The sequence below is a fragment of the Exophiala mesophila genome (genome assembly GCF_000836275.1).
Source record: "Exophiala mesophila strain CBS 40295 unplaced genomic scaffold supercont1.2, whole genome shotgun sequence".
NCBI classification, from domain to species: domain Eukaryota; kingdom Fungi; phylum Ascomycota; class Eurotiomycetes; order Chaetothyriales; family Herpotrichiellaceae; genus Exophiala; species Exophiala mesophila.
Genome location: NW_015622505.1, coordinates 4,913,474 through 4,927,264, shown reverse-complemented (window position 1 = coordinate 4,927,264; position 13,791 = coordinate 4,913,474). Strand labels below are relative to the sequence as shown.

General features: G+C 51.9%; 4 protein-coding genes across 4 annotated transcripts; 2 read left to right on the top strand and 2 right to left on the bottom strand.

The window, feature by feature from the left end:
* Positions 1-1,132: 1,132 nt before the first annotated feature.
* Positions 1,133-2,971, bottom strand: PV10_03507 (uncharacterized protein). Its single transcript, XM_016367962.1, has one exon. The coding sequence runs from the start codon at positions 2,727-2,729 to the stop codon at positions 1,188-1,190; it is 1,542 nt and encodes a 513-aa protein (XP_016227480.1). The 5' UTR covers positions 2,730-2,971; the 3' UTR covers positions 1,133-1,187.
* A 507-nt stretch (positions 2,972-3,478) lies between these two features.
* PV10_03506 (uncharacterized protein) lies at positions 3,479-6,672 on the top strand. The gene is made up of 9 exons (XM_016367961.1): positions 3,479-3,913; positions 4,004-4,069; positions 4,122-4,179; positions 4,235-4,389; positions 4,443-4,546; positions 4,607-4,735; positions 4,791-4,935; positions 4,983-5,138; positions 5,193-6,672. Exons 1-9 carry the CDS (start codon positions 3,838-3,840, stop codon positions 6,221-6,223), a joined length of 1,920 nt encoding a protein of 639 aa, XP_016227479.1. The 5' UTR covers positions 3,479-3,837; the 3' UTR covers positions 6,224-6,672.
* On the bottom strand, positions 6,654-8,259 carry PV10_03505 (uncharacterized protein). The gene is made up of 3 exons (XM_016367960.1): positions 7,437-8,259; positions 7,277-7,348; positions 6,654-7,192 (listed from the first exon to the last, which is right to left on the bottom strand). Exons 1-3 carry the CDS (start codon positions 7,654-7,656, stop codon positions 7,062-7,064), a joined length of 423 nt encoding a protein of 140 aa, XP_016227478.1. The 5' UTR covers positions 7,657-8,259; the 3' UTR covers positions 6,654-7,061.
* Positions 8,260-9,411: 1,152 nt separating this feature from the next.
* Positions 9,412-13,153, top strand: PV10_03504 (uncharacterized protein). Its single transcript, XM_016367959.1, has 2 exons — positions 9,412-11,439; positions 11,500-13,153. Exons 1-2 carry the CDS (start codon positions 10,818-10,820, stop codon positions 12,756-12,758), a joined length of 1,881 nt encoding a protein of 626 aa, XP_016227477.1. The 5' UTR covers positions 9,412-10,817; the 3' UTR covers positions 12,759-13,153.
* The last annotated feature ends 638 nt before the right edge of the window (positions 13,154-13,791 follow it).

Below are 13,791 nucleotides of genomic sequence, written 5' to 3'. Positions count from 1 at the left end.
CTCCAGAGCCAACCCCACAACCTTCAGTGGTGCTTGTCGACCTGCATAAACATCGACATTCCATCTCCACCAAGCCAAACTCTCGGACTGCTTGCAGCCATACGAAGCCCAAAGCGTCCTTGAAACGCCTTATGCAGGCAACAAAACTAGGGTAAGGTTTAGAGCCAGGGGCTTGGGTCTTTGTACCTACGGAGTAGGTAGGGACATCTACGGAGTACGGCCAGATGCCCATGTAATTGTACGCACAGTACTCCGTACGTACACGCATGCATCTTGTGAACTGTGCTCCATACACTTACCTTATGCATGAGCAGCGTGCGCACCTTTCCACCTACGGTAGTGCCGATTCCGTGGAAAGGTTCTTGTACATTTGCAGAAGGCCATGCGACCACTTGGTGCTGACCCTCTACATGAACCCCTTTCCCTTTCTGGCCAAAACTCTGCTTAGACTTGGACGTAGTTGTTGATAATGTGGAACAGTTGGGCCGACGATTTGGTAATAGTAACTACCTATGGTCGGGGAAGGTCGAACAAATGCTCTGCTTGCCAGAATGTAGTGCCGCAGGTGACAGGACTCACACTTGGACCGTGCCAGCTGACTGTACACACGAGTACTATCATACTCAATGAGCCACTCGCTTGATAACGAATCTGGGCATCCAAACTGGTGGTAAGTCTTGGACAAGAATTTGTCCTTATACCCGAGGGTCAACGGGCAGTTCGTATCATCTAAGACATTATGTGGGGTTTTCATGCGCTTCAAGAATCCTTTTCAACTGGGTCGAGTGTCTGCCGTCTTTCCAAGCGAGACTCCACTGAAAAAAAGGCCGAAAAGAGAGCTCAGTTTAATTCTACGAATACGGGCGAGATATGGGGGAAGGATGCTAACTTCTTGACCATCGCATAGAGTTCCTGGCCCTGGTCGAGGGCTCAATTAGTCCCAACTGTATACGAATACCCAACATCACCAGTTCCATCAACCCCTCTTAGACTGTTCCTGCGTCAATTGCAGGCATGCTCAAGAGCCATGACAGTCGTTCGTTACTAGGATCAAGGGTCTTCGACCTCTGATGATGTGAGGTTGCACATGGAATAGCCGCTAACTACGATGAGATGACTGTTATCGTGTAAGCAGCCCATTTATTATTTGCGCGCTAGGGATCCAATATCTGCCTGCACTTGAAACCTCAATCTTCGTCGGACTCGTCATTGTCATCAGAGATGGGCTCGACGATGAGGTTGGCACTTTTACCTATTCTTTCGCCAACGGAGCCACCCCCGGCCAGCTCAAAGACTGTCCTCGGCATGGGAGACACTAGTCTGAACCCATATTCATGGGTATAGCCTGCAGGCTCTTCTACGTCTTTCTCCCCCGTGGCGTCATCCGACTCGAGAATCTCGTAACACTCGACAAAAGCGTACAGCTCTTCCATATCCGTTTCAGATCTGAACTTGCGAATGACCCGTTCCCCTGAATGCATGCGGATGCTGACACGGACAACATCCTTGACCTCTGCCGGGGGCTCGTCAGGAAGTGATTGCGCCCGCCATCGCTTCCACTGAGCAATGTCTCTTTGCTTTTTGGCCAAAAGCTCCGCCTGCTCTCGTGCTTGTCGCTCGGCACGCTCGGCAGCTTCTTGTTGCTCTCGCCTCTGGCGGGCTCGTTCTCGGTCTTGTGCCAATGATCTCTCGTACGCTGAATCCTGCTCCTGGCGTAAATTACGTGATGCTTGCTGCTCTGCTCGTTGAGCCCGGGCCGCAGAGAGTTGAGCCTGGTGAGAGGTCATGGCGGCGCCGAGTTTGGCCACCAATTCCGACGCCGACATGGGCCCAGTGGCTCGCGACACCACAGTCATGTTGGAAGATCCAGATTCAGTTGTTTGACAAATGAGAGCGGCAAATGGGAACTTGGTGCATTGAAGGCTGCTAGAAACCTGATATGCTTCGGAATCTTGAACATTTCCTCCCCACAGAGTCATTTCATCTTGATGTGTTGCCAAAAAAGTACGAAACTGGTTGGACAGCAATGTCTCTCGAACCCAGTTGTGGGTTTCTTCGTGGCTGGGAGATAGAAGCACGACCAACATGAATTTGAGATCTCGCTTCGCATTATCCAGAGTCAAATTGAAACCCGTCTCTACAAATGGCAGCGGCGCTGTATTCTCGTCTCCATATTCTTCACCAAATTCTCTGACGAATCTTGCTGTGCTCTCGCCGGGTGGTAAACTCCGCCGTGTGGGCCTGGACTGGAGCTGCTGCTGTTGAAGCAGGCGGGCGAAGATGCGTGAAACCGAAGCAGGTATTAGGAAGGCGAAAGGGGAAAAGATGGCGCTAAAGATCCGGTAGATGATGTTGACAGGTGTAAAGAGGAGAGAGAAAATGAAGTTCGGGCGATAATGTGTAGTGGTGCCCGCAGTCGTATCAACTCTGCCAACCACATTGTCGGGGTCTGGACGAGGGAGAGAGGGCCGACTGGCGGCGAGCAACTCTTCGTACTGTAGATTTGCAGTCCCTCGTGAAGTGGTCGCGGGAAGGGCAGCACGTGCTTCCGCAACAGGATCTGTGGTGGGCTCTCCATCAAAGAAGCGAGCTATGGCGATCTGAACATTCCATTCTGCTCTCTGAAGAATCGGGATTGCAGCCACAGGGTCTTGGTCTGTGACTGCGGTATAGGTCTGGAGGGCTTCTTGTTGTGAGGGATTGAGATCCCCAATGTCTAGCGATGACATTGTTGAGTGGTGTGGGTGCAAGCAAGGCTTTTCTTGTCGTGGTGGTATGGTCAGGACTGTCCACGACGGGGACAGAGGAAGGCGTAAGTATTATCGGCCACAGCGAATGGACATCTCGAAGAATCCTCGTCCTGTGATAACCTAGATGCTCAGATTCATGGAGTCAGGGTGCGGGGCGTGCAGGAGATGAAGCGAGCACGGTGATTAGGTCGAACGTGTTCGAAGGTGGGAGGGAATGTGACAAGTGACAAGGTCAAAATGTGATAATAAATTGTCAGAGGCGAAGAGAAGAGCACACGATGTCATTTCGAGGCCAACGATTCACGGAATCCACAAGTTTCAAGATGAACTCCATGGCGACTTCGGAGGCTGGGCGCATTTGATTGGCTGGTACTTCAACCCCGGAAGTGTGATCCTTGAGGACGTCGAAGGTACTCCGTAGGTAGAGAAGCACCTACGGAGTAGATTTAGGCCCAGACCATATGCACCTACCACCTAAGGTACGTACCTACCTTTAATGCCCCCTACCTCATACCTCAGGTAGTTTTGGGTGTTCTTGGTGTTCTAGTAGCACCTATTAGGCCCACATGGTCACCCATCAGCTTCCCCAAGGGCCACGGCCAACCCTAATTATTTACTTATCTCTTGTACTAACTCTAGGCCACCCCCACCCAATTATCACCTATTCCTGGAGACTATGGCTGGTGCTTGTCGACTGGTCGATGTCACTGTCAAGATTCATCCAACCTTCGACCTCACCTCTTGACCTGCCTTTTACTCTGACCGACGTCGCACCCTGCTCATCATCTTTCTCCTTGTTTGGGTGGCTGGCGCATTACAAGTTCTTGCTCTTCTTTCCTCCTCTTCTTGGATACATCTTCTCACCTTGCGCAATTGTCCCGTTCTGTCAGCCTTCTGCGACCCAGTCTGCGTAGGAACATCCAACACGGTCACCACTTGCGCGAACCTCACACGTCCTACTATCCTTGTCCATCCCTCTCGCACCTCGATGACTCGAAACCATGTCCTAAAATCCACACTCGACGGTAGAGTCCACCTGTCTCCCATGGAGCCACATGTCAAGTATAAAACCAATTAAAAGTCGATAATGGCCGCTACGATAAAGAATAATAACGTCGACAACCCCACGAATTCTTCGTCGTCCCCGAGGTTCAAAGGTCGAGGTAGGTGGATATCCTTTGCTCTTGTTGGGTGATGTGATAGAGAACACTTGCCATGTCCAGAGACTGACATCCGCTGGTTGATGTGCCCAGAGAACACAAAGGATACCCTCTGTCGCAACGTTACTATTTATGGGAAATGCCGTTACGAAGACAAGGGTACGATTTGTTCAGACCCAACAAGTTTTGGTCAGAAGCTGATAGAAAACAGGCTGCGCTTTTAGCCATTCAATACCAGGTTCTACCTCAGATACCAGCCAAACGGATGCGTACGTGCTTTGTCCCAGCCCTGGACGTTTTCCGACTTATTCTAACGTCCCAAAGCCAAGCAAAGAAGATGTTGAACGTCGACTCCCCTAGCTTTACTCCCTCTTTCCTCTCGCCTAACGATTCCAACGCTGTTACGGTCAAGAAGCCTGCCGGAATATCACCAAAGGCTGCCAGTGCTGCTCCGTTCATGCCCAAGGCCATCATCACTCGTGAGAACATCTTCTCAGCCTTTTCCACCTCATCGACTCATTCAGGTTCCCAGGTCCTTCGAATACCACTCCACTCCGTCAAGACACTAGAACCCCTGACTGGGTTTTGTCTGACCTACAAGAGTTTGTACCTAGGCAACAACAGGAGTCATCTTTGGTAAGCCCGGGATCTCATGTGTCCTCCAAAGTTGTACCGTGGCTAATGTGGCGAGAGCAGGGGTCCGAAAGCGATGTTTCCATTCCGCAACAGTTTGACTCCTTTCAATCAACCCATGCCGCTAATCCCTATCTTGAACATAACATGAATGGTCAGGGATTCTACCAAGCGTCATCCTTCCAGCAGCCGGTTTGTCTTTTCCATGGCATGGGGTTCCAGCAACGCAACGTGCTAATCATCACAGGTGCAATACCATAACTATGCCCCCATCGGGCATTTCAACTCCAATCTCACACCATACCAACGCACTGCACACGACCTCTTCATTCCTAACACTCTCCGCGAGGATATTCAAAAGAAGTCTGCCGCGGCCTTGCAGACTTTACCTAGTAAATTGACTCTTCTAAGACTCGACAACCTCGACTAACGCTTCCAGATTCTCAACTTCCGAATCACATTGAATCCTACCATTCTCTAGTCCCACTCGATACAAACCACAAAGGCTCCACCATCTTTGGTGGGTATACTTCATGGGTCTACAAAGCACAATCCAGTGCCAACGGTCACTTTTTCGCGCTGCGGCGGATTGAAGGTATTTATTTGGTATTCACGGACTGGGGTTGAAGGCGACTGACCCCAAACGTAGGCTTCAGGTTAACGAATGAGATGGCCATTAGAGCCGGCCAGGCCTGGAAACAAATCAGCAATGCCAGCATTGTCCGAGTGGTCGACGTCTTCACTAATCGTGGATTCGGAGACAGTTCTCTTTTCATTGCAACAGACTACCACCCGCTCTCCAAAACATTGCTTGAACACCACCATCTAGGGCAGAACTGGTCTCGCTCGACGCGCAACACCAAAGAGCCGGTTACCGAAACTCTTCTCTGGAACTACATTGTTCAAATTACATCGGCATTGAAAACAATCCATGCCGCTGGGTTGGCTGCTCGCGTGGTGGATGCTTCGAAGATTCTGGTGACAGGCAAGAACCGTATTCGACTCAATGGCTGCAGTATATTAGACGTTGTCCAATTTGAGAGCGGCGTGTCGATTCCCCAGCTTCAACGACAAGATCTGGCCAACTTTGGCCTGGTCATTCTTTCAATTGGTAGTGGGACATCGGATCTGGGCCAGAATTTTGCCCGCAGTATGGACCTTTTCAATCGGTACTACAAACCCGAACTGCAAAATGCCGTGATGTGGCTCTATTCAGCCATACAAAACCAGGACAAAACGATCGATCAATTCGTGACCTTGATCGCAAACCAGATGGTTACATCGTTTAACGCAGCACTTCACAATGACGACGCCCTTTACACTGACCTGGCTCGAGAAGTGGAGAATGCGCGACTGGTACGGTTGATGGCCAAGATCAACTTTGTCACAGAACGAACGGAATATGAGCACGACCGGGCCTGGTCGGAAAATGGGGAGCGGTATTTCATCAAACTGTTCCGTGATTATGTGTTCCACCAAGTGGACGCACAGAATCGTCCGGTGGTGGATCTTGCGCATGTCTTGAATTGCTTGAACAAGCTAGATGCAGGATCCCACGAAAAAATGACGCTGATCAGTCGTGATGAGCAGAGCTGCTTCGTGGTAAGCTTTGCAGAGGTGAAAAAGGGCATTGAAAACGCTTTTGCAGAGTTGACTAAGGGTCAGCCTCAATTGAGATAGACGTCTTAAGTGGGGATATCAAGGTCCAGTGATCGAGACACGGAAGGGCCGATGTAAGGGGAGGGGAGAGGCACCATCGAGCAGTTGAAAATTTGGGGGTGATGTCAACAGTGGGCGGCTGGCATCTGCAACATGCACAGCCAGGATTCAAGGATGGTTGGTTGGGAGCCAGAAGAGGGGGTCGTTGGACACGACCGGCCGAGAAGCAATTGCTATTTGGCCAAGTGAATGGGACGGGCACCACATGTTGGGACAGATGGCATGACATTGTGTATTGAGGTGAGGGAATAAAGTGGCAGGTCCAACAACGACATGTTGATCAAACAGATCGAGAGGACATGAGATGATATAAAGCTGCCCGTGTTGTGTGTATGGTGTGAGGCGCAGCAAAGCAAACACGCAGAATGCAGACAGGATAACTCGTCATATATGTGAATCAATGATTGAGACCCAATCTTTGAATTTGTATTTGATGGCTGCTCCAGATGTCTTCCCGCATACTATCTAGTCTTTGTCGATGGCCGCGCACTGAAGAGACAATCAGAGGACATTCCGCGGGCATTTGCTAGCTACTCGGGACACTGGTTGAGTTGACACAGTTTTGTTTGCTCTAGCGCCGAGGAAATCTACCATTAGTCAAGGACTTTGGCTTTCTTGGTCAAGGTCACAGGCCTCTATAAAGAAGGCAAACTGTAGCTCGACGATCGATCCTTTACTTCCTCAGCCATGAAGACACACCATCGCACTATGTGTCGAGGAGTCTGAAGTCCAGTGCGGTTGCTTGATTGATTTGAGCTTTACTTGGGTTGGGAAGGCGGATTTATTGAATTCTCATCCTTCATTCCTCGGTTTGTTGCTGGAACGGGTTCTCAATTTCTTCGCTTCCGTCCAACGGTGAGATCAAGACAAGCAATGTGCCTCGGGCGACAATCAAACCAAGAGATCGTGTGGTTTCGTTGCCATCGTCGTCTATTGTTGGGGAAAGATCGGTCATATTAGTGTGAGGTTCTTATCCCAGGGTTGGTTGAGTCATCGACTTATGCCAGGGCTTACCTCGTAATGTTTCCTTGACGTCGTCGAGAACAAGATTCATCAATTGATCGTAGCCTTTCAGTACACCAACGACTATCACACAGAGAGAAAACGGTTAGTATGTCCACCTTTTGCTTGGGCAGGGGAGGATCGGGGAATGGGCTAGGGGCTCAACACTCACTCTCCCTGCCGCCGTTGAACTTGACATTGATCTGCTTGTCAATGTACTTTGTCAGATCGAGAATGTTTTCCTTCTTAGGTTTCTCATGAGCTTGGTTGCCTTGCTGGGCGCCACCAGAACCACCGCCACCTCGACCTCCGCCCCGTCCTCCACGGTTTCCGCCATGACCACCACCTCCTCCCCCTCGTCCTCCGCCCCGGAAATGACCACGTTCGGACATTACAAGGTGGATCTCTGAATCACTCCGTATGGGTTTGGTTGACGTGTGGGTGTTGAGCGATTGGACGCGAAATTCAAGTGTTTGGTAGCCGAGCCAGGGCAAGCGCTGGCACCAGGTGAAAAACCAATATTTCTTAAAAAGGTTTAGGGGGGTGGGAGGGGGAACGGGCCAATCAGAATTCGGGGCTCGTTTCCTCTTCCGCCTAGGGCAATGCGGTGATTATTTACATGGAGTAGATGGAGATAGGTCAATAGTCAGCAAGGTTGTGTTGTCAAGCCCAAGTATGTGCAAGGGTGGATTTACGACAAGCTAGGGGAGATCCAAGTCATGTGGCTAACATTGACAAGTAGGGAGAGGGTGACATCCAAGGTTGGGCGTAGGCATGTACCCAGCAACAGAAGCCCTGGGGGTTGACTTTATCGAGTTCCGCCCGGGGATTGTTTCGTCAGTGGCGAAAAGTGATTGGGCGGAGCGCGACTGGGAATCTGGAGGAGACACAACCGCGACAACTCTCTGGGCGCACGAATGATTCTGTTGTGCTCACGGCTACTTCTTGGGATATTCAGCCGAGTTGGTGATCGGCGGATTGGGCATGGTAGCAATTCTGGAAATTTACTTGGTCCGGAAGCTGTTGTAGGGATCATTTGCTGGGTTGAAACGGTTATTAACTAAACTGCTACTGCTGCTGCCGCTGTTGTTGTTCACTATGCCTTGACCATAATACTGCAGCTTCCCCAACGTGGGCAAGTTTTGGTTCGTCACGCCACCATGTAAAACAGAAGCTACGATCTACAACAAGCAGGGAAAGAGCGGCCGCGGAACGGCCGGCATTGCAGGCACTTTCTCCCACTTCGAAACGTGAGCAGGTGGTAGGCCAAGGGCTTAGGCCTTTCTGTTTCATCTTCCCGCTTCAATGCATTACGCCGGGAGTGTGCAGCCCTGCCGCTTTCTACCAGATTGGGCTACATACCTAGGTAGCTTTATGCATATCATGTCCTGGCATATTTGGTCACCAGGTAGGCACGCACGGCCAAGGTCCAAGGGAAGCGGAGAGCTCGTGTAGCTCTGCAGATCAAGCCGTTTGATGTTTGGAGAGACAATTATTCGATCATGGGGTTTGAGGCATGGTCCAGGTAGGATTTGTCCATGGTCCCACCATCCCATCAGATTTCAGTGTCTTGGGTCAATTACCTCAAGTTTATCTTTGGCTGTGGCCGCGTAACTCGGGGCATTTTAGCTTTGAATGACCAACAAGTGCATCTGGTCGTTTCCGTTTGCCTTAGGTAGCGTAGGCCGTGAGTTGGGCCCGAGGGCCCGAGATTCTAAACCCCGCCCCCCTCACCAGAAGTTAGCCGCCTAACATACTGTAGTCCCCGTTCCTCGCGACTTTACGCCACCAACCAACCGCGAGTGGGAGAAAACCACCTGTGTCCTAAGCATACTGTAGGTCGGAGCAGCCTCTTGTTGTTAAGTAATGACATGGTCGGCGCAGGATAGCCCATAGCATAATCATAACAAGGGTAGGGGCCACAGGGGCATAATTATTGTCAACTACTGAAATGAATCCTCCCACTCGGAAGCCTCAGGTCAAAGCAACGAAAAAAACCATTCCTCCCGCTTCCGCGATCCACCACCGCCCCAAGCTGCGTGGGATTGGATCAATCAAGCCCGCGACCGGAGACAGGCTGAAAGCAGTTAAGATGCTGCTGTTGTGGTGGCTCAAGCCTCACCACTCCCCGGCCCCCAAACACCCAGGCAGATGGCTCCCAGGGTTCCTCGATCCAGGGAGTGTGGCAGTCCGCACCAGGAGAGGTCGAGGCGCCGACAGCCCTTCTTCGGTTCGAGGGGCGGTAATGAGGCTTGACGGAGTAGCATCCCCGAGAGTCCCCTCGACCATCAATTATTCTCAACCCTCAACCCTCGCTCCTCACTGCCAGCTGGTGTTGGTGCGCGGGGCGCAAAACTCCTACGGGCGACAATTGATTTGTTGGCTGCGGGTGGGATCCCCACTCTTACAAGCTCCCCTCTCCCCTCTCCCCTCCCACCTTCAATTCTCCTCGACTCGATTGGATTCTTGATGCAGGAGAGGGAAAGGGAGTAGACAAAGCGCTTCTCGCGCCTCTCCTCACCACCCACCGCCCAACGCCCACAGGCCCAACACCACCTCGTGACCTGTCCCTCGCCTGCTCGCACCACCCCATTCCGCGGCGCCAGGATCCAAGCATCCACGCACCACGCACCACGGCATCAAAAAGAGTCAATGTGGTCGGAGGCCACGATCGGAGATGGAACGAGTGAATGGCCAGTCGACACCCTTGTCGTCCCTCTCGGCTTTTCCTGTGCCCTTTTTGCCTTCCCTCGCCCTGCCCACGCCTGCCCTTCAACTTCTCTTCATTCGCTCTAGCGGAGGTTTGACACGCTGCGATACTAGTAGCTCGCGGGCTAGTGATTTGGTCCGCTCTGTCGGAGGTCTCGCTGGCTTCCCGCACCCGCAGCCTCAGGCTCATCCTCAGGCTCGAGACAGGACAGGATAGGATACGACAGGACACGACAGGACACGCCCCCCTCGCTCGCGGCCTGGCCAGAAGTAGCGGCATTGAGTGTGGTACTTAGTGGCAGTCGTGTTGAACCACCATTCCAGATTCCATCTCTCGCACACTGACTGCACCTGCGCCCTGTTCCATCCCGCCAGCTGCATAGCTTCCATCCCATCCATTTGTCTACCTTTTTGTCTTCCTGGGTACCTTACCTACTAGTTACCCTCCTGTGCCTGCTCACGCTACCACCTCACCTCACCTCGCCCTACCAATCCTCTTCTCACCTCTAACCTCTAACCTCTCACTTCTGGTCTCGCCTCCCATACCATCTGACCACTCTTTCAAATCACTTTTTCTTTACACCCACCCCGCTTACCACTGTATCTTCACTTCCTTTATTTTCTGCACTTCTGCTTCAGGCGCTGCAGCTTCGACACAGCTTTACCCGCTCGGGTTTGCCTGTAACGAAGCTGAACCGGTCCACCCCTCCACCTGACCTTCCGCCTTGCTTGCCTGGCCCAACGACAGCTTCCCACCTGACCTCACCACCACCAACGGCCCGAGCGCAGCTCCAGCGCCTCGGGCTCCCTACCTGTCTTGCCACCCCATCACGTCCATGTCCTCATGATGGATACTTCTCCCGCAATGACATCTGATTCATCCTCTCTGAAGAGGCCTCGTTCGCCCACCGACAATGCCCCTCTACCCTTGGCCAAGGTCCCCCGGACTGCCACCAATCACCTACAAATCAACTACCTCGCTCGACAACAAAAAGAGACCATTCCCCTCGTCACCGCCAACGACAAGCTACCAGAGTTAGCTCGACTCTTAGGCGAATATGATGGTGTCCTGCAGCGTCATGAGAGCATGGCCGGAAACCTCGGCGCTTGTCCGCTGGGACCTATCTTGCTCAAACGCTTTGAGAGACTTTTTGACGGGCCTCCCAAAGTCCTCAAGTCCCACGCAAAAGACTCCACTATTAGTTGGTTGGATGTGGTGGAATTTGCCCAGAACAACCCAAAGCAGTTCAACCTAGAAAGAACGCGGAATGGAATTCGAGTCTGTCAGTTCTACACCAAGCAATGTCGAGTGGAGGTCTCGGAGGAAGATTATGTCCTCATTGCCAGCGGAATGCCTCAAAAGCTCATCCCTCCACAGCCCATTCCCGAGGACGAGGAAAAGGAACTGGCAGTCATGGATCTTTTGGATCGAAACCTCGGACAAATTATTCAGCTTGCAGATCAAGGTATGTCATTCCTTACAACACATGTCTGGTGACACTGTCTTGGACTAACCTTCCTCTCAGTTTCTGGCAGAGCTCGACAAATGATTCACAAGATGAAGAATCGGAGGACCGCGATCTTGGCCCGACGAGAGCATGAGGCGGAAGCGAAAAAGCAACCTCCTGATGTCCGAGCATCTCCTCTTTCTCCCGCCGAGACCAACGGCAATGTCGCCAGGCCCTTGCGCAGTATAGAGGTTTCACACTCACCTCCGGCTGGCTTTATGACGGTCAATTTGAGGCAAGCGGGACATGAACCAGAATCAAGAGCGGCGCCCACCACGACAGGTGAAACACATCGAGGTAATGTCGAAGATGCATTGAGCCAGAACCTTGCCAACCACAATGGCAGAATCGTCGACGAGCCCTCACCGAGTGTGAGAAGTGAAATGCTGCACAAGTTCTTGACACCGGCTGAACGCGAGGCAGGCTTGACAGAAGAGACCATCCGACGGTCCTCGTTGGGGACAACTCGAACGAGTGTCATGCAGCAGAACTCGGCAGAGAAGCAACGGTCGCGGTCTACTGACTTAGCAGGCGGTGTGGATGGTGGCAAGAACCCGCCCTCGGTTGCTATCCCCAGTACTCCCGTGTCACTGTTGCCCCAGATGAAACCCTCGCCCATGGACAGGGACGACGGCGGCCCTTTCAAATCAGAAATGGTGCGAAGAATGGATAACATGTGGAAAGGAGACCGCGTCATCCCCCCATGTGATCGATGTCGAAGACTACATATGGACTGTCTCAAGAATCTGACGGCGTGTATGGGGTGCACCAAGAAACATGCCAAATGCTCCTGGAAGGAGGTCAAGGCGGATGAATTACAGGGCATTAGCACGAGACATTCAGCTTCACCGGAGCGGGAGAGGGCAGCGTCCGGGCCTAGCCAGGACCCGGAGCCGGCACCGCCGTTGTCAGCGAACTCGACCATTGTGGTCTCTGACCGTCATGAAGTGGCTCCGAGGCCAACGGCTGAAGCAGGTGCTCGTGTAGAAGAAGCTGCAAAGGAGAACAGGGCTGAAGCGACTCAACCAGGCAGGAAAAGCGAGCCGGCTCTGGGCTTAGGAATGACGGCCAAATTCGACGTCCGACCACCACCACTGGGGCAAACAGCTCATGGTGCAGCAGGGCGGCGCTCATCGACTGTGCCGACACTGTATGGAGGACAGTATTCGCCAGCCGCACGGGGTGGTGAGGAGGAAGATGATGACGAGGGTGACAGACTCCTGGCACTTGCAGCGCGGGTCTATCGAACAGCGTCTCAGAGCGGACATCGCATGTAAGATGTGTGATTGACAGAGATGGAAGGGGACGAGGTGGGGTATGTCAAGATGAGTTTTGAGAAAGCTTGACTGCATTTGAGTTGACCATGGAGCAAAGGCGATAAAAGAGAGACGATGAGACCCGCTCAGGAAGGAGATGACTGGGGTGCGTACAGCGATCTATGGGTCACACAGGATCAAAAGTACTAGAAAAGAGTTCTTCTTTGGTGTATTCATATGGACGCAGTTGGCATGGTTGTGTAGTTGGCATCACGTGCACCTATGCAATGTACGAGTATTACTGTACTCGTACGATGTTGAGCGTAGAGCATGACAGTATCGCAGCATCGCAGCATCATAACACCGCAGCATGGAGATTCAAACAAGAACAAGCATTACTACTATGCTCTCTTTACCACATGCGGAACAGATTCCATCAAGGGCCAGACATCTTTGTCAGCTTGGTAGCCACGGAAAACATTGGGGGGTAAACTGACCAAGGCTGGGGTATTTCCCTCGTACCACTTCTACAGTTCCACGGAAGGGTGGCCCAAAGGTACGATTGTCTACCAGCTGCTGAATAAAGAGACGGCCAAGCAGAGGTACTAGGGATTAGTAGCTATTTCCGGGCGGGGTTTGAGGGGTCTTTTACTTGGAACTTGACTATTATTGAGGCATAATGAGGCATTCTCAGGCATAACTTCGCTTATAGGATACAGGCCTGCCATTAGTAATTCCAGAGGTGCTTCATGCCTCTCGGTACCCCATACACTGGGTGATCGATCACCTATTGATCACCTAGATACCCTGTTCTCTGGGCGGGGTCCTGTGCCTGGGCGATATTAACAGTAGGTCCTTGGACACTTTTAACTTGTTACTCTGGGTGCAGCTTCCGATGGCTTAGCCCCTGCATAGTCCGATATCGAATCATCGCTTTCGAGCCATGTCATGAGATGAAAAATGATGTACAAAATAAAGTGTCAAGCCACGGTCACTGCCGGTGTATGAATTGCATCAATCATAATTCCAGGGTCGTATTTAGTGTCAAATGATG